The 20,155-nt window shown below is 41.0% G+C and overlaps 1 protein-coding gene across 1 annotated transcript in view; it reads left to right on the forward strand.

Annotated features, from left to right (window-relative positions):
* Positions 1 to 20,155, forward strand: part of LOC120997544 (calpain-13-like) — a 162,696-nt gene that overhangs the window by 94,796 nt on the left and 47,745 nt on the right. The window contains exons 8-11 of the mRNA XM_040427635.1: positions 4,008 to 4,093; positions 14,501 to 14,575; positions 18,192 to 18,352; positions 18,733 to 18,887. Of these exons, the coding sequence (XP_040283569.1) occupies positions 4,008 to 4,093; positions 14,501 to 14,575; positions 18,192 to 18,352; positions 18,733 to 18,887 (477 nt within the window). The remainder of the gene's footprint in view (positions 1 to 4,007; positions 4,094 to 14,500; positions 14,576 to 18,191; positions 18,353 to 18,732; positions 18,888 to 20,155) is intronic.

The raw sequence follows: 20,155 nt of genomic DNA on the forward strand, positions 1-20,155 counted from the left end.
CTGGCGGGAAAAGGCTCTTTTCCGTGAACTATGACAGAGCATGGGTAATAGTTTGTGACAAAATAGTCGACATGGAACCCATGGCCGCCATGATAGCGTCTGATAAAACTAAAAGCACCTGATATAAAACTAAAAGCACCTGATATAAATAGCGACCGCTGCTAAAGGCAGAGCAGGAGCCGCCGACCGCAGAGCACAGGAGCAGACGCAGGGCCGGAAGTGACGGAGGTACCGGACGTTGCGCTGTAAAGCCCGCGAAATGCGGTAAGCTAATACAGAACGGCCGCTGAGATCTCGCGGCCGGCCGGGTCACTGAAATAATTTTAAAATGGCCGCCGAGATCTCGCGAGATCCCGCGGCCGCACTGACTATCGGAGGCGCTCCGGAGAGGCACCGCTGGAGCCCGGGAGAGGAGCCACCTTACCCCAAGGAGATTGCTCCGGTGAGTGAGGAGAAGGTGGGGGATGCGCCGCACAAGCAATACCGATCGCCGCAGTGAGCAGCAGAAAGCAGTGGAGGGGAGAGCAGTGAAGCGCAAGCGGAGGCACAATAAGCGCAGTGAATAAACGCAAAGCCCTAAAGACTCAGCAGGGGAAAAAGCGGGCAAAAGCAAAATAGTTAGTGCTGCTAGCAAAGACAGGGTTAGTCACCCTGGGTAAATAGCGCAAATCAACAGTAACACAAATCACTGATAAACACAAGTCACTGATAAGAAATCTCACAAGTGTACTTATCTGGTGGCAGCAGCAAAGAAAGAGGAAGTTCCAGAGGAAGAGCGGCCTATTATAGGGGCCATTGGGGAGGGACCTTGGTTGCTATGGTTCCTTGTATGTAAATTTTTTCTCTTTGCTGCTATTGGTGGTCAGTGAAGAAGGAGAAAGCAATATGAAGCCTCCGTGTCTTGCTGTAAAACTACTATAATACTGCTCCTATGTACAAGAATATAACTACTATAATACTGCTCCTATGTACAAGAATATACCTACTATAATACTGCCTCCTATGTACAGGAATATAACTACTATAATACTGCTCCTATGTACAAGAATATAACTACTATAATACTGCCTCCTCTGTACAAGAATATAACTACTATAATACTGCTCCTATGTACAAGAATATAACTACTATAATACTGCTCCTATGTACAAGAATATAACTACTATAATACTGCTCCTATGTACAAGAATATAACTACTATAATACTGCTCCTATGTACAAGAATATAACTACTATAATACTGCTTCTATGTACAAGAATATAACTACTATAATACTGCTTCTATGTACAAGAATATAACTACTATAATACTGCCTCCTATGTACAAGAATATAACTACTATAATACTGCTTCTATGTACAAGAATATAACTACTATAATACTGCTCCTATGTACAAGAATATAACTACTATTATACTGCACCTATGTACAAGAATATAACTACTATAATACTGCCTCCTATCTACAAGAATATAACTACTATAATACTGCCTCCTATGTACAAGAATATAACTACTATAATACTGCCTCCTATGTACAAGAATATAACTACTATAATACTGCTCCTATGTACAAGAATATAACTACTATAATACTGCTTCTATGTACAAGAATATAACTACTATAATACTGCCTCCTATGTACAAGAATATAACTACTATAATACTGCCTCCTCTGTACAAGAATATAACTACTATATTACTGCCCCTATGTACAAGAATATAACTACTATAATACTGCTCCTATGTACAAGAATATAACTACTATAATACTGCTTCTATGTACAAGAATATAACTACTATAATACTGCTCCTATGTACAAGAATATAACTACTATAATACTGCTCCTATGTACAAGAATATAACTACTATAATACTGCTCCTATGTACAAGAATATAACTACTATAATACTGCTCCTATGTACAAGAATATAACTACTATAATACTGCTTCTATGTACAAGAATATAACTACTATAATACTGCCTCCTATGTACAAGAATATAACTACTATAATACTGCTCCTATGTACAAGAATATAACTACTATAATACTGCTTCTATGTACAAGAATATAACTACTATAATACTGCCTCCTATGTACAGGAATATAACTACTATAATACTGCCCCTATGTACAAGAATATAACTACTATAATACTGCCTCCTCTGTACAAGAATATAACTACTATATTACTGCCCCTATGTACAAGAATATAACTACTATAATACTGCTCCTATGTACAAGAATATAACTACTATAATACTGCTTCTATGTACAAGAATATAACTACTATAATACTGCTCCTATGTACAAGAATATTACTACTATAATACTGCTCCTATGTACAAGAATATAACTACTATAATACTGCTCCTATGTACAAGAATATAACTACTATAATACTGCTCCTATGTACAAGAATATAACTACTATAATACTGCTTCTATGTACAAGAATATAACTACTATAATACTGCCTCCTATGTACAAGAATATAACTACTATAATACTGCTCCTATGTACAAGAATATAACTACTATAATACTGCCTCCTATATACAAGAATATAACTACTATAATACTGCTCCTATGTACAAGAATATAACTACTATAATACTGCTTCTATGTACAAGAATATAACTACTATAATACTGCTCCTATGTACAAGAATATAACTGCTATAATACTGCTCCTATGTACAAGAATATAACTACTATAATACTGCTTCTATGTACAAGAATATAACTACTATAATACTGCTCCTATATACAAGAATATAACTACTATAATACTGCCTCCTCTGTACAAGAATATAACTACTATATTACTGCCCCTATGTACAAGAATATAACTACTATAATACCGCTCCTATGTACAAGAATATAACTACTATAATACTGCTCCTATATACAAGAATATAACTACTATAATACCGCTCCTATGTACAAGAATATAACTACTAGAATACTACTCCTATGTACAAGAATATAACTACTATAATATTGCCTCCTATGTACAAGAATATAACTACTATAATACTGCTCCTATGTACAAGAATATAACTACTATAATACTGCTCCTATATACAAGAATATAACTACTATAATACTGCTCCTATGTACAAGAATATAACTACTATAATACTGCCTCCTATGTACAATAATATAACTACTATAATACTGCTCCTATATACAAGAATATAACTACTATAATACTGTCCCTGTTAATGATATTTTATATTTGTAATGTTTTCATGCATGTATTATCTCATTAGGTTACTGAACGGATGGTTTACACAGTGGTTTATATAACTGACATGTCGGTACCTGCAGGTTATGGACATGGGGTGGAGTGATTATTTACTTTGATATGCAGTGCACATTCCATCCAGATATAACACAGCTGCTGTTACACATATAGAGGGGTTATTGTTTGGCATATTTATTTATGGTTTTATGCTCTGGTCGCTGTCTGTTATTATTCTGGTGAGGGGCACTTACTACAACAATCAATTTCTTTGTTTTTTCTTTCAAATAAATAAATCTTTTGTTGTAATGTTTATGTATAATATACATTCTGGTAAATATTGTGAGCACACTGCCACCTACTGGAGGTAATGAAGAATGCATGCATACAAGCAGACACCTACAAGTGCACAGCTTTTTTTAACGTTAATTTCTGCGTTTTAAGTGAAAGTTTTTCTTTTGCAATTTTGTATTACAGCAGTGATTGCATCTGTGTTTTATAAACTGAGTTTAAAGGTCTCTATCCGGAGATCAGCACCCTAAGTGTTTAAATGACATTGGGGGACATTCTTGAGTTCTTGTACTGGGTCTTTAAGTTTTACCTAAAGTTCCACATATAGATGTTCTGCACCAGGTGTGTAGTATGTGTTTCTTCACTCCATGCCATTATATGTAAACCAACCATCTGACTCCAGTAGACAGTGCAGATAAGCTGAATTAATACTTAGTCTGATCTGAAAAATGTAATTTTTTTTCTCATAGATTGAATACAACAACAGAGTAGAAGACATTGTTCAGGTTTGGAATCCATGGGGCAAAGGAGAATGGAACGGACGCTGGAGCGATGGGTAAATATCAGTCCTTGATAATTTCTGAGTTATTATAGTTATGACGAACCTTTTTTTTTTTTTTTGCAAAGCTCAAAAGGGTATTCCTACCTTAGATATTTATTTATGGGGTCCCTTGCCCTTCGTCTTCACCTAGTGAGGCAGCCTCCTGTGTCCTGGAGGAGAGTGAATGTGGAGGCGCAGTGTTGGACTCACTTGTATGGGAGTTATAGAAACAGCTGGACAGGATACAACAGGATGGGAGTCAGAGGTCCCCCATTCTGGAGCTAAAGATTCTGTGGATATGCAGTAAATGTCTAAGGTGAAAATATTATATAAATCTCTGTACCTTAAATGTTCTGCAGCTTTCTTCAGACTTTTTTATTTTATTTCCCCACCATTTTCAAGGTATGTGCCTGCTGTCAGTGAATTAGGACACTCACCGTTACAGTTAGAGGTTGCAACCCTTCACATAGCTCATTCTGTCCTCATATGATAAGTGGATACAATTATATCCAGTCCAGACTAGTGTTGAGCGCGAATATTCGAATATCGAATTTTTTTAGCGAATATCGCCACTTCGCTAATTCGCGAATATTTCGAATATAGTGATATAAATTCGATATTTCGAATATTCTTTTTTTTTTTTTTATTGTTATATTTTTTTCTTTCCCACTTTCCTAAAGTTGTTCTTACCTGTCCTTTGGATTCCTGGCTTCCTGGCTGCTCCAGTCAGTGCCCGTTGCCGCTTCTGCCAACTTCCGTGCTCATGGAGCGTCCCCATCACCATGGGAACGTCTCCATAGACTAGAATGTACTGTCGGATTTGAGAATTACGTGAAAAATCGCAATTCGATTATTTCAAGTTATAATAATCGAATTTCGATTTTAACTTAACACTGCTATATTTAATTCTAGCCTAATATGGAATATAGCAGTGCTAAGTTAAAATCGAAATTCGATTATTATAACTTGAATTTTTTTTTTATTGTTATATTTTTTTCTTTCCCACTTCCCTAAAGTTGTTATTACCTGTCCTTTGGATTCCTGGCTTCCTGGCTGCTCCAGTCAGTGCCCGTTGCCGCTTCTGCCGACTTCCGTGCTCATGGAGCGTCCCCATCACCATGGGAACGTCTCCATATACTAGAATGTACAGAATCTGGAAACAAACTGAGCAGTCGGGAGAAATTAGGTACTACCAGTCAAAGACAAATGCAGAATTTACCCCTCACCCCTCCAAGAGTCAGATGGGAATTAAATATCCCTCTTATTTTTTTTTCCGTTGATTGAATGGACAAACTCTGATAAAATGTCCCTTCTGTCTGCAGAAAAAAACCACACTCCCTTCCTATTACCAGTATGCTTAAAAGCGGATCCAGGAGTAGCTCCCCCTAATTGCATGGGTTCGTCTCGGGACATAAACCCAGGAGTAGCTTCACCCAAAGTGTCAGAGGAGGACGATACATCATGTGATAGTACGTCCTGAGAGTGGGGGCCCCTAGATCTCTCTCTCAGGCGTCTATCAATGCATATAGCCAGAGAAATAGCAGCCTCCAGAGACACTGGGTTTTCATGAAAGGCCAAAGCGTCCTTCAGCCTCTCTGATAACCCTTGACAAAACTGGCTACGGAGGGCAGGATCGTTCCACTCCGCATCCGTAGCCCACCTCCTAAACTCAGAGCAATAAATCTCAGTGGAACGATCACCCTGACGACAGCCGCGCAGCTTGGTTTCGGCTAGAGAGGTCCGAACCGGATCATCACAGATAAGACCCAAAGCTTCAAGAATTCATCTACTGACCGGAGAGACTGCGTTTCAGTCAGCAGAGAAAAAGCCCATTACTGCGCATCCCCCTTAAGCAAGGAAAGAACCACACCGACTCGCTGTTTCTCCTCCCCAGATGAGTGTGGACGTAGCCTAAAATACAGTTTGCAATTTTAGGCTCCAGATAGGCCTGGTCTCCACCACTACCACCAGGACCAACAGCCTGTCATCTCTACATTAGTGATGGACGAACATCGGCTGGGACGATTCGCGAACGCGATCAAATGTTCGCGAACTGCAAGTTCTCGGCGGGCCCCATTCACTTTAATGGCAGGCGAACCTGAAAAACCTTCAGGTCATATTTGCAGACACCAAATACTTACAAGAAGTGCACAAATAGTCCCACAACATGGACAGTGACATACCAGAGGGGGATCAATGGCAAAAATTCCCACAAATTTTTATTTTATTTTAATCAGGGGCCATTTTTATGCGTCTTAAAGGGAAATTCTCAGAAATGTGCCCTGCTGGAGCCTAGAAAGTTTTTATTTTAGGCTACGGGAGTACAGGCCCCAAAATTAAGCATTCACCTGACAGAAAACATTAAGTGATTATGTGGCTGGAGGTATATTAGACGGTCATCGGATATCAATTTTACTGCAGGACAGTACAAATAGATGTCAAATACATATGTTTAAAAAAAATAAAAATATAAAATTGGATTAAAAACATGGCTAACGAAATCCCCCCTCTTGGAAAAACCCCAAATGATAATAGTTGAAATTCGATAACACGTAGTCGTCTTCAACAGGTGTTGAATTCCTCCGAGGTCCCAACAATTATTCATTTACCGGACAGAAAAGAACAATTGATAATATGGATGGAGATACATTAGGCGGTCACCGTATAACAATTGGTGCTGAGCGCTAATATTTGAAAAGCAAATTTTTATCGCGAATATCGGCACTTCGAGAATTCGCTAATATTTAGAATATAGTGCTATATATTCGTAATGACGAATATTCGTAGTTTTTTTTAAACACAGTACACATCAGGTGATCATCCCTCCCTTCTTCTAGCTTGTGGGCCAATAAGAAGGCTTTTTCACAGCTTAGAAACACCCCTAGCAACCAATAGAAAAGTTGCCTGCCCCTCACTATACAAGTTGCACGTATTGCGAAAAAATATGTGCATCATTAATTTCCGAAAATTCTCAAGCGCAAATATATTGGAGCACTCTATCTGTATATAAAGCTATTCTAATGTCCTGCCGTGTCAACCATTTTATCCAGTCTCAGGAAACTTATACCAGCTTGAAAAATGTAGCATAAGTGACCCATGCCGGTATTTCGCGCGCATTACGCGAATAATACATTGCCAATTTTCACAATAAAAAATATAATCTTGAATTCTCGAACCCGCGAATATATGACGAATATTTTACAAAATATTCGCGAAATATCACAAATTCGAATATTGCCCCTGCCGCTCATCACTAATAACAATTTTACTGTTGGCCAGTTAGATTACAGGCCCCAAAAATTATGCATTCACCGTACATAAAAGATCAAGTGATTCTGTGGCTGGAGGTTTATTAGACGGTCAATGGATATCAATTTGACAGCAGGCCAGTGGACTACAGTCCTCAAAAATTATTCATTCTTCCTACAGAAAAGCAAAATTGATAATGTGGCTAGAAGTAAATTAGGCAGTCACCATATAACAATTTTACTGTTGGCCAGTTAGATTACAGGCCACAAAAATTATGCATTTACAGTACATAAATGATCAAGTGATTATGTGGCTGGAGGTATATTACACGGCCATTCAATATAAATTTTACTGCAGGCCAGTGTAGTACAGGCCCCAAACATTAGGCATTCACTGGACAGAAAGGAACAAGTAATTATGTGGCTGGAGGTATACTAGACGGTCATTAGATATAAATTTTAATGCAGGCCGGTACAAATAGATGTCAAATACATTTAAAAGAACAAAAAATATAAAATTGGATTAAAAACATAGCTAACAAAATCCCCCGTCTTGAAAAAACCCCAGATGACAATAGTTGAAATTCGATAACACGTGGTCATCACAGGTGTTGAATTCCTCTGAGGTCCCAAACATTAGGCATTCACCGGACAGAAAAGGCCTTTTATGCCGCTGTATTTACCTAAGACAGGGACCATTATTTGTTCTGGGTGGTGGTGGATATTTGTGGGCTGTCATGAGGAAATTCAATTGCATGTGGTCGTCACAGGTGTTGAATTCCTCAGAGATTCATGCCTCATTCATTTTTAGAAATGTGAGGTAGTCCACACTGTCATGAGCTAGGCGAGTGCGCTTATCGGTCACGATCCCCCCTGCTGCACTCAACGTCCTTTCGGACAGGACACTCGACGAGGGGCAAGGCAAGAGTTCCATGGAAAATTGTGCCAGCTGTGGCCACAGGTCAAGCCTGCACACCCAGTAGTCCAGGGGTTCCTCGCTTCTCAGAGCGTCCACATCGGCTGTTAACCCGATGTAGTCGGACACCTGTCGGTCTAGGCGTTTCCTGAGGCTGGATCCGGAGGGCGGCTGTCAATGGGTTGGCTGCAAGAATGATCTCCTATCCGAAGTGACCAACACATCTTTAAACCGCACTCTTCTTGCAGGCTCCTAGGATTAGTACTGGCAAACGTTTCTCTGTGGGTGGAAATTCCTCTGCCAGCACCCGCAACAGCAGAATGCAGCATCTCTCGCAGCAAAGCCTGGAAATGCTGCATTCTACCCAGTACTGGTCCTTGCCCTTTATGCTTTTGATACGGGGGTCCCTCTTCAAACACTGGAGCATGAAGGCCACCATTTGCACTAAATTGGAAGCGGTAGAGCGGCCTGGCTCCAGGAGAATGTTATCCTCAGTCTCCTTCGCCCATCCACGGACAACACCAGGGATCCCAGAAAAGTTTGAAGCTGCTCTTCTTGCTCCTCTTTCTCCTCCTCCCCCCAGGCACCATCCTCCTCTAAATCCTCTTTAGACTCCTGCTGACTTGTCTCAGATGGAGTAGCCCCCTGGGAATTCATTAAGCATTGCGACTTCCTCATCTTCCAGCTCCTGCTCCTCTATGGCTTAATCAATGACACAACGCAATGCAAGCTCCAGGAAGAAGGGGTAAGGTACAATGTCACTGATGGCGCCCTGGCTGCGACTGACCAGTTTGGTGATCTCATCAAATGGCAACAGAAGTCTGCATGTGTTGCGCATGAGCAGCCACTGGCGTAGTAAAAAAGAAACCAAGCTCCCCAGAACCTGTCCTGCCACAGAGTTTGTACAGGTCGTCGTTAATGGCACGTTTCTGCTGGAGAAGCCTATCAAGCATATACAAGGTGGAGTTCCATCGCGTCGGGCAGTCACAAATAAGACGTCTGACTGGCAGGTGGTGTCGCCGCTGAACATCAGCAAGGCGAGCCATGGCCGTGTAAGATCTTCAAAAATGGCCAGCGATTTTCCTGGCCTGCCGCAAGATGTCCTGGACCTCAGGGTATTTGGCAACGAATCACTGCACTACTAAGTTCAGGACGTGTGCCATGCACGGCACGTGTGTCATTTTGCCCTGTTTCAGCGAGCTCAGCAGATTGGCACCGTTGTCGCACACCACTTTACCAACTTTCAAATTGAGCGGGGTTAGCCACTGATTGGCCTGTGACCGCAGAGCTGAAAGCAGTGCAGGACCGGTGTGGCTCTTGGCTTCCAGGCACAACAGCCACAGCACAGCATGGCAACGTCTCACCTGGCGTGTCAAATAGGTTCTGGGGAGCTTGTGGGGTGCAGCGGAAGAGGCGGTAGCAGTGGAAAAGGAGGAGTCAGCCGAGGAGGAGACAGAGGATGGAGTAGGAGGAAGAGAAGAAGAGGCAGGCCTGCATGCAATCCGTGGCGGTAACACCACACGGGTGCCACGGGTTACATGCTTGACAGCCGTCAGAAGGTTCACCCAGTGTGCAGTAAAAGTTATGTACCTTCCCTGCCCGTGTTTGCTAGTCCACGTGTCTGTGGTCACATGTATCTTGGCACCGACACTGTGTGCCAGAGATATATTCACTTTCCGCTGAACGTGGCCATATAGCTCTGGGATGCCCTTCTGGGAGAAATATTTCCTTCCGGGGACCATCCATTGTGGTGTGCCAATGGCCACACATTTTCTAAAGGCCTCCGAGTCCACCAGTTTATATGGCAGTAGTTGGCGAGCTAGCAGTTCCGACAAGCCAACGGTCAGCCGTTGGGCAAGAGGATTATCCGGCATCATAATTTTTTTCCCCTCGAACATTTGGGTCACGGAAGCCTGCCTTGTGCCAGATGAACGTGACGACAGCGCGGTGGAAGGTGGAGTGGAGGACAAATGGGAGGAGAGAGGAGAAGGAGAAGAGGCAGGATGTGGAGCGCCAGGAGTGTGGCTTTGTGGGTTCTGACGATGTTGCTCCCACTGGGCTCGGTGATGGGAGGCCAGGTGCCTTCTTAAGGCGGTCATCCCTAGGTGAGTGTTGGGCTTACTGCGACTTATGCGTTGACAGCACAGGCTGCAGATAGCAACACTATTGTCAGCAGCTGACAAGTTAAAAAAAAGCCTACACTGCGGAGCCATGTGCCGGCGTCCTGGGAGTGCAAGATGTGACCGTGCATGGTGGATGGCTCGCTCCAGATACATTTGCAGTCTGCTTTTTGCCTCCTGTGCCCTGCGAACTCTGCCTGCTTCTCCTCCTTCCCCTCCCTATCTGCTGCTCCGTCTCTCCCTCTGAACTCCCCTCCTCATCCTCTCTTGTGGGCACCCACGTGACGTCCATCGACATGTCATCATTGTCACCTTCACCACCACTGACATTAGAGATCTCGGAGTAGGCAGCAACATCGGGGACCACCCTCCTTGGGCTGATCTGGGTACGGTCGTCAGAGCGCTGAGTGGCGGCCGTTGCTACCTCCTCTTCCTCATCCGATGCCAAGAATGGTTGCGCATCGGTAAGGTCTGGGAATTGATGGGAAAATAATTCCTCTGACTCGAGTGGAGGGGCTATGGTGGTGGTGGTGTCTTTGGGGGTGCACACAGCAGAGAGTGAGGAGGGTGCAGATTCAGAGGATGAGGAGGGTGCAGAAGCAGAAGGCTGAGTGAGCCACTCAGCTAACTCTGGTGCAAGCATCCTTTGACGTAATCGCATGCACCTTCTCCAACTTCCCACTTAGGCTCCGGCCTGGTGCACCTGCCCGACCCCTACCACCCCTGCGGAATGGATTGCCTCTTCCTCTGCCTGTCATTTTCAAAATGACCCTGTGACAAAGTCCCTATAGAAGAGCAATATTTGTGGAAGCAGGTATAAAGAACCCCTTTATCAGTTTTTTTGGGGGGCAACTGGTATATCACACCAGTTGCAATTAGTTGTTCCAATGACGTTTGTCCCTCTATATACCTGCGGTATCTCAGCAGAACCGTACACAACTGCTGCACAATACAAATGGACTATATAGAAATTATATTATAGGTATATCACACCCCTGTCTCAATCAGATTTTTTGGGGGGCAACTGGTATATCACACCAGTTGCAATTAGTTGTTCCAATGGCGTTTGTCCCTCTGTATAGATGTAGTATGGCAGTATAACCGCATACAACTGCTGCACAATACAAATGCACTATAATATACTTTCTATGTTAGAAAGTATATTATAAGTATAGTAAACCCCTCAGTATGTCACACCTATCGATAGCACACCTATACCAGTCCTTAAAAGGACTTTTGTGGCCCTATTAGCTAGCGTTTGGTGTCTCTAACAGTCTGTCCCTGCTCCACACAGCAACCTATCCCTAAACTGGCAAAAAACGGAATGTAAAATGGCGGCCAGATCGGGTTTATTTGTTGGGTAGGGGGTGTGTCCATGTGCTGAAACGTCTCAATTGGCTGTCCTTTACCACCTGATGGATGTGTCATGGGTCAAAGTTCTGCACAATGCAAAGAATATGGCGCCGCCGGCGGACATTGCCATATGTTTGCCTGTTCGTCTCGAAACGACCGCCGGGTGAACCGCAAGGCCATCTCTACTCTGCATCTGCGAGACGGTCGTGCGGAGGTCAGCTACCTCCAAAGATAGCCCTTGCAGCTGACCTGCCAGTGCAGCAATAGGATCCATGGCTGCACACAAACAAACAAAAATGATGGTTTTGGTGGTTTATAATGTCACGCTTTGGTGTGGGAGGGAAACATAACATCGAGCATAGAAGGGAAGGGGGGACCAGGCCTGAAAACTAGGGAAGGAAAATGGACACCTCCTAGTGAAAACCCTAACCAAAATCCTGACTGACTACTAGTATGAACAGACCCCAAAGGTAGGTGAGTTCATACGTAAGAATACCTAGAATCCTTTCAAGCCCTATAGGACCCTGGTACTAATGGTAGGGACGAGACTACCTGTTCCTCCAAAAGGAAGGATGAACAGGAGTCTCCTTCAGGCCTAATACAAACAATAGAGAAATGCAACACACAGAACTCAAACAAAATACAAAAGGGAAAGGAAAGACTTAACTTCAAAGGAGCAATGGAAGCACCAGGAACTCAGCCGAGATCCAACCACAATCTACCCAAAAGGTCCAAACAGAAGCTATAAACCGCACAGCATTGTGGGAGAAGCAACTATAAATAGAGAAGGTTAAATGACCCTAAGAGCCACACCTGGGGAAAGAAGGTGTGGCAAGCACCAGAAACAACACAGACGTCATTTTATCCAAACAGAAAACATGTCAGATCAAACCACGCGTTGCCTGTCTCACCGATCTCCAAATAGGATGTCAGAAGTGGGATTATTTAACAGATGATCCCACTTCTGACATCACAATAAGCAGCTTTCCCCATTTTTTCAAAAATGTCCCTGAATAGGTCAGAAAGCTGCTAACATAAGCTGCAAAAACATATCAATCACTACAATAACACATTTTTATACCTCATTGTACATTATATAGTCAATTCTGCCTCTCCTCTATTACATGTTATTCTGCTTTGTTTATAGAGAAAGTTGTCACTCTGCTAATGTCGTTAAACTGGCGTATATTTCTATTCCATTAGCAGAGAGAATGTAGTCGACTTTCCTGTAATTAGACGACTGCTCCTAGAAATAATTGATATTCTTGATATGGAAATAATGACTCTCTGCAGATCTGTTGTTGATTTTTCATCGGGCTGTTCACAGTAAATATAATGATACAGTATAAGTGGTGGAATATGTCATCCTGGCGCTGTATTAATATATGGAATGTGAATAATAATTGCATGCAAAAATTTAATTGCTAAACATGAGCAGGACTGTTTCAAGGACGGAAGGAGGGAAATTTTGCATTTTTTTTTTACTTTTCAGCTTTCAGCAACAGTGCTTTATGGCAGCAATCCCAATTTTGTTTCAGCAGGCAAAAAATGATCTAGCAATGGTTACAGTGCCGCTAGATTGGGCTTTTGTGTATTGCATTACATGTGCTCGAATGGGTGTTTTCTCTAAAAAGCACATCATGTGGTCAGACATGGTACTGCAAATACAAGACAGTGTTTATATCTGCATTACTTGAAGATTTCTTCATATATAAGTGACACAAATTAACAAATTCATAAAAAAAAGTTACAATTTTAGCTTAATAGAAATTATAACACTTTCCACAATAATCTCTAAACCATCTGGATTTGTGTAAGTATAAAATTTAAAGTAATATGGTGGACGCCTGACTCTATTCATAGAACTGTAGGTTTGATTGTCCTATGTAGTTGCTATACCTGATATTGAATTTATTAGTGACCATGCTATATACTCCGGTTATGATTCCATTCAAGTAATCAGGTCTTCTTTCATTACACAGTAGGACTCACTAACTTAAAATAAAACATTAGGTTAATACCAGTCCTATGTCCAACCAAAGCGAACCTGAATTTAAATATATTAGAACTGTAGGTTTGGTTGTCCTATGTAGTTGCTATACCTGATATTGAATTTATTAGTGACCATGCTATATACTCTGGTTATGATTCCATTCAAGTAATTAGGTCTTCTTTCATTACACAATAGGACTCACTAACTTAAAATAAAACATTAGGCTAATACCAGTCCTATGTCCAACCAAAGCGAACCTAAATTTAAATATACTAGAACTGTAGGTTTGATTGTCCTATGTAGTTGCTATACCTGATATTGAATTTATTAGTGACCATGCTATATACACTGGTTATGATTCCATTCAAGTAATCAGGTCTTCTTTCACTACACAGTAGGACTCACTAACTTAAAATAAAACATTAGGTTAATACCAGTCCTATGTCCAACCAAAGCGAACCTAAATTTAAATATGCTAATATACTCAACTTTGCAACATCTAACAAAGTTAGGACATGCAATTCAAGGCTATAATTGCATGTATTTTTATGGGACATCATTTTTTTTCTATGTAAAAATTATGTGCAGTACACGCAATACCACAGCTGACCTCTTGGTGTGCTACAGTGTAGAAGATCAATGATAGAATCAGAGGACAAACAACTAATGCACCACCTAGTGGTACAAGTATTTACAACAGTCCTTTAATTTTCTGTTCTGTAAAATCCAACATACTATGAAAAACTAACTGATTTCTATCTGCACTCAAAATGTGTCTCTTCTCTATTCCAGATCACCTCAATGGGACAGAGTCCGGCCTGAATTGAGGAAAAAACTGAATGTTGACAGGAATGACGGCGAATTTTGGTATATTTATATACATTCATTCCATACTCCATCATTGAGCCCTAGGATTAATAGAGCTGTTCACATCATATAACCCTCACAGAGTTAAAGGAACTGATTTCTTTATATCAGAGAGTGTTAAATACAGTGCTGTGAAAAAGTATTTTCTCCCTTCATGTATTTTTTGTTTTATATCTGTAAACAATTTAATCCTGAAGTCATTTTAATTCAGTCACATTGGACACTTTTAAGTATAAACCACCTTTTTAAATGGGTTCTCCGATTTGGACAATCTCTACTTGTTAGAGCGGTCTCTATAGGCAATCAGCACAACAAAAGTGTCCTCTTGCTGGGACCTCCCAGCTGTAATCTTTAGGGAAACCTGACTGTAAGTGTTCAGTTTCCCTGTAGCGCCACCATGGGGTGAAATGAAGCATTACAGTGTTCATTCCAACCAATGGGTTGTTTATGTAACTCAGGACAAGAGACATTCTTTATGACTGCAGGGCAGGAGATGAGGATTTTGAATAGGGAACTCTCTCAATTAATTTGGATTTCCCTAAATGTTAGCAAATGTGCAAAAACACAAGAAAGCAGGAAGGGGACAAGATAGTGTATGCCAAAAAATATTTGAACTACAGGATATAACTATGTTCTTTTCCAAATGGACTTTTAAATACATGCAGAAACAGTAGATGCCCTAAAGCCTGGTGCCTGAGGACCCCACTATTATGAATGGCACATGGTCTGTGTGTGTGTGGGGGGGGGGGGGGGGGGGGCTCCAACATATTTTCATCTAGGGTGCAGGAGCTTATGCTTCTGCTACTTGCCATTGTCCAGTCAAGTAGGGTGATGTGACACCAATCCTTCCAGATTCACATGGGTTAGAGAAATGCAAATACCGGGGTGGACAAATGTGTGGACAAAAGTAATGAGTGACAAAGATGAATAGACTTGGGATATAAAGATTTAAAAGGGGTATTTCAGTAAATCTAGAAAAATAGTGGGGATATAAAGCTCCCACATTGAGTTCCTCCTGACTGCTACCATGTGCATCTGTCAGATTGCGGACAGGGTGTCGCTTTGCTAAGTGGTAGGCTTAACATACTTTGTTAGTGGGGGAGACCTTGTGCTACAAAGGAGTGCCTTACAGACACTTTAGTCTTGAGAATGGTGGACCTCACCTTACTTTTATGGCCTGTCTGATGAGTAATTAGTAGATAACCCCTTTAAGCACTTAAAGGGGTAAATATTTATGTCTTCAGTTGTTAATATATTAAAGGAAATCTGTCACAAGGATAATCGCTATTGAAGTAAAGCCATAGCCAAATAGCACCCAGTACCTTATTTCCAGATGTGCCTTTGTTTCAGCAATAGATGTTTTCAATCTTCTGAAAATCCAGTTTTTTTGGTATGCGAATGAGCCAGTAAGGTGCCCAGAGGGGCATCACTCTTGCAGAAAGGAGCCTAGGCACACACTCATGCTGGGAGCAGGGAAAAGGGGGGCAGAATTATGGCTTGAATGTGATGTAGGAGGGGTGGGTGGACACATTGTGGGAGGGGGGGGGCCGTGCCTTGGCTCCGTCCTTCAAGAGTGACACCCCTCTGGGCACCTCACTGGCTAATTTGCATACCAAACTAGAAAAGCTACAATTTCTGGGGAAATTGTGTGAAGTGTTCTTGCCTCCACCAGTAGTCTAAGACTGGAGTGGGCGGAGTAACTGGGTGGAGTGGCTTGAGTAACTGTTGTGTGGTTGGAGTGGCTGGAGTAGCTGTGGAAAGGTTGGACTGGGCAGAGTAACTTTATGGAGTGGGCAGAGTAACTGTGTGGAGTGTTTGGAGTGAGTAAAGATAGTAAACATTACACTAACCAATTGATTGGTCAAATGTAAAAAGTGCACATGGCAAGCTTGATAGAGTGAGAAATGCATTTCAACTTTTATTTATTTATATAGCACATTTAATTGCAATGTTGTTGCCCAAAGTGCTTCACAATTACATTAAAACATACATTTATAAAAACATTAGAGGCCGATTTGTGTAGGTGGGCTTGAAAATGAGGGAGTGGTGGCAGTTTAGAAATCATGTCCTGATTTTTCAGCTCACACTCTAGCTTTTGTCACTCTGCTGGCTGCTCACACACCTGGGTTCCTATGGCAACTCACTCTACAGCAAGGGCAGAGAAGAGCGGTTAAAAACAAACTGCTCACACTTGCTCACTTCACTGGCAGTTGCCATTTTCAAACGGTTGTAGTTAAAAAATTATAAATCCTACAGCGAAGAGCTTTATATTGTGAGAATCACAAGACCCAGAACTACATTTTGATGCATAGTATGTCTCTGAAATATTAAAAATGAAGGCACAGTCACAGTTTAGAAATTGCCCTTCAAATTTGAGGTGGCTAGAGTGGAGTTTCAATGAATGTCAATGGGCAGCGTGAATTGCAAACAAATGGTCATATTGTGAAAACTATCAGGACTATGGCTTAGCAGGGATAGCTGAACGTTTTGATATAAGATTTGTGTAGGTGGGCTTGAAAATGAGGGAGTGGTGGCAGTTTAGAAATCATGTCCTGATTTTTCAGCTCCAACTCTAGCTTTGAACATTCCGCCATTCATTCCTATGGGACCAATTTCGCCACAAAAACGCCGATATTTCGTGAACCATTTGGCGAAATGTTCCACAAAGTAATAGCACACCAATCGGGAACAATCCGCACGTTTCGGTATATTACTGTCTATGTAGTGTAAAAACTGTGGGAGGAGTTAGGGTGGTAAATTTGGCTATAATAAGAATATATATGTGAGATAACACTAAGTGGTCTTGCCATGCATGAACACTTAATAAACTGGATTTTCAGAAGATAGAAAACATCTATTGCTGAAACAAAGGCACATCTGGAATTAAGGTACTAAGTGCTATTAGGCTATGGCTTTTCTTCAATAGCGATTATCCTGGTGACAGATTTCCTTTAAAGGGGTTGCCTAGCCCCTTAAAATTCTTGACAAAAGCTTAAAATGGTATAAAAAAAAATTGCAATACTCACCTACCTTTCCCCTGCTGCTTCTGGATATCCTGCAATATCTTGGCCTCTAGAGCTAAAGTCTTGACATAGACACCAGTTCACAAGTAACTTGCTGTAGCAGATACCATTAAGGTCACCAATAACTGGTTAAAATGAACACCACTGAGTTCACAGGTAACTGGCTGCAGCAGACACCACTGAGATCACCGGTAACTGGCTGCAGCAGACACCACTGAGATCACCGGTAACTGGCTGTAGCAGACACCACTGAGGTCACCAGTAACTGGGTGCAATGGACACCACTGAATTCACCTGTAACTGGCTGCAGAGGGCACCACTGAGGTGACCAGTAACTGGCTATAGCGGAAACCACTGAGGTCAGTAGTGATTGCCTGCAGTGGTCACATACAGTTGTTGAAATGTCATCACTGAAGTATCAGCATGAGAGCAGTGAAAGTAGGTAAGGTATTACCCAGTTTATTTTTTTTTACCATTCTGAGCTTTTGGCCAAACAATTCAAGGGTCCAAACAACCTATTTTGGAGGGTAACCCTTTCAGATGTTGTCTATATCATTTATTTAGACCTTGTTCATTTGTATTCCTCCTCTTAGGATGTCCTGCAAAGATTTCGTGCAATATTATGCACAAGTGAATATCTGTAACCACATGCCAAGCTACTTGGATTTTGGAAACCCACAGTGTGTCTGGGAGATCACCAGCTACTACAACCAGTGGGTGAGAGGCAGCAGCGCCGGAGGCTGTAACTCCGCAGGTAGGTCAAGCAATTGCTGCATTTAATAAACAAAATGAATTTAAATGGATTTTCCAGAATTCTACATGGCTGACTTATACATGGGAAAGTCCGTCAATTTGCGATTAGTTGGATCCTCCCTTCACTTCAGTGCCTGATGCAGCAATTTCCATATATCTGTGGTGTGTATGGTGCAAGTCGCCTCAGTTTATTCAGGGACTATGTTGGTATGGCAGCTACTTGCTTAAAGAGTTGCCTGATGCTGATTTATAGGGTCCCAGGGATCAAATATTGATGGACCTATTATTTCAACCAATTTACAACATTAACAAACAACTCTTATGTCATGCTGCATCTTCAGGAAAATTTTTGGTAACCAAATCTGTCTCTATTATATACAGAGGATATGTGGAAAAATCCCCAGTATGTGATCACAGTGCCAGAGTCCCAAGGAACAAAGAGGGAGTACAATGTGACCGTGGCCCTTATGCAAAGTCTCATCAATGAAAGGAAATACAATCCTCGATGGCTACCTATTGGCTTTGCCTTCTGTAAGGTATGAAAAATGTGAAATAGTGAAAGGGAGAAGTGCTCTGAACAAATGTCAGCCATTGTCCTGTAAAACTAGGCTAGAAATTGTTGCTACCCCAGCATCGCTATTGTGACTTGCAAGTACAAAAAAACAACAACTACAGAAATGCCCCTATGTACAATAATATAACTACTATAAAACTGCCCCTATGTACAAGATATAACTACTATAATACTTCTATGTACAATAATATAACTACTATAAAACTGCCCCTATGTACAAGATATAACTACTATAATACTGCCTCCTATGTGCAAGAATATAACTACTATAATACTGCCTCCTATGTACAAGAATATAACTACTATAATACTGCTCCTATGTACAAGAATATAACTACTATAATACTGCCTCCTATGTACAAGGATATAACTACTATAATACTGCCTCCTATGTACTAGAATATAACTACTATAATACTGCTCCTATGTACAAGATTATAACTACTATAATACTGCCTCCTATGTGCAAGAATATAACTACTATAATACTGCTCCTATGTACAAGAATATAACTACTATAATACTGCCCCCTATGTACAATAATATAACTACTATAAAACTGCCCCTATGTACAAGATATAACTACTATAATACTGCCCCTATGTACAAGATTATAACTACTATAATACTGCCTCCTATGTACAAGAATATAACTACTATAATACTGCTCCTATGTACAATATAACTACTATAATACTGCTCCTATGTACAAGAATATAACTACTATAATACTGCCTCCTATGTACAAGAATATAACTACTATAATACTGCCTCCTATGTACAAGAATATAACTACTATAAATACTGCCTCCTATGTACAAGAATATAACTACTATAATACTGCCTCCTATGTACAAGAATATAACTACTATAATACTGCTCCTATGTACAATATAACTACTATAATACTGCTCCTATGTACAAGAATATAACTACTATAATACTGCTCCTATGTACAAGAATATAACTACTATAATACTGCTCCTATGTGCAAGAATATAACTACTATAATACTGCTCCTATGTACAAGAATATAACTACTATAATACTGCCTCCTATGTACAAGGATATAACTACTATAATACTGCCTCCTATGTACTAGAATATAACTACTATAATACTGCTCCTATGTACAAGATTATAACTACTATAATACTGCCTCCTATGTGCAAGAATATAACTACTATAATACTGCTCCTATGTACAAGAATATAACTACTATAATACTGC

Source organism: Bufo bufo, chromosome 4 (assembly GCF_905171765.1).
Source record: "Bufo bufo chromosome 4, aBufBuf1.1, whole genome shotgun sequence".
Taxonomy (NCBI): domain Eukaryota; kingdom Metazoa; phylum Chordata; class Amphibia; order Anura; family Bufonidae; genus Bufo; species Bufo bufo.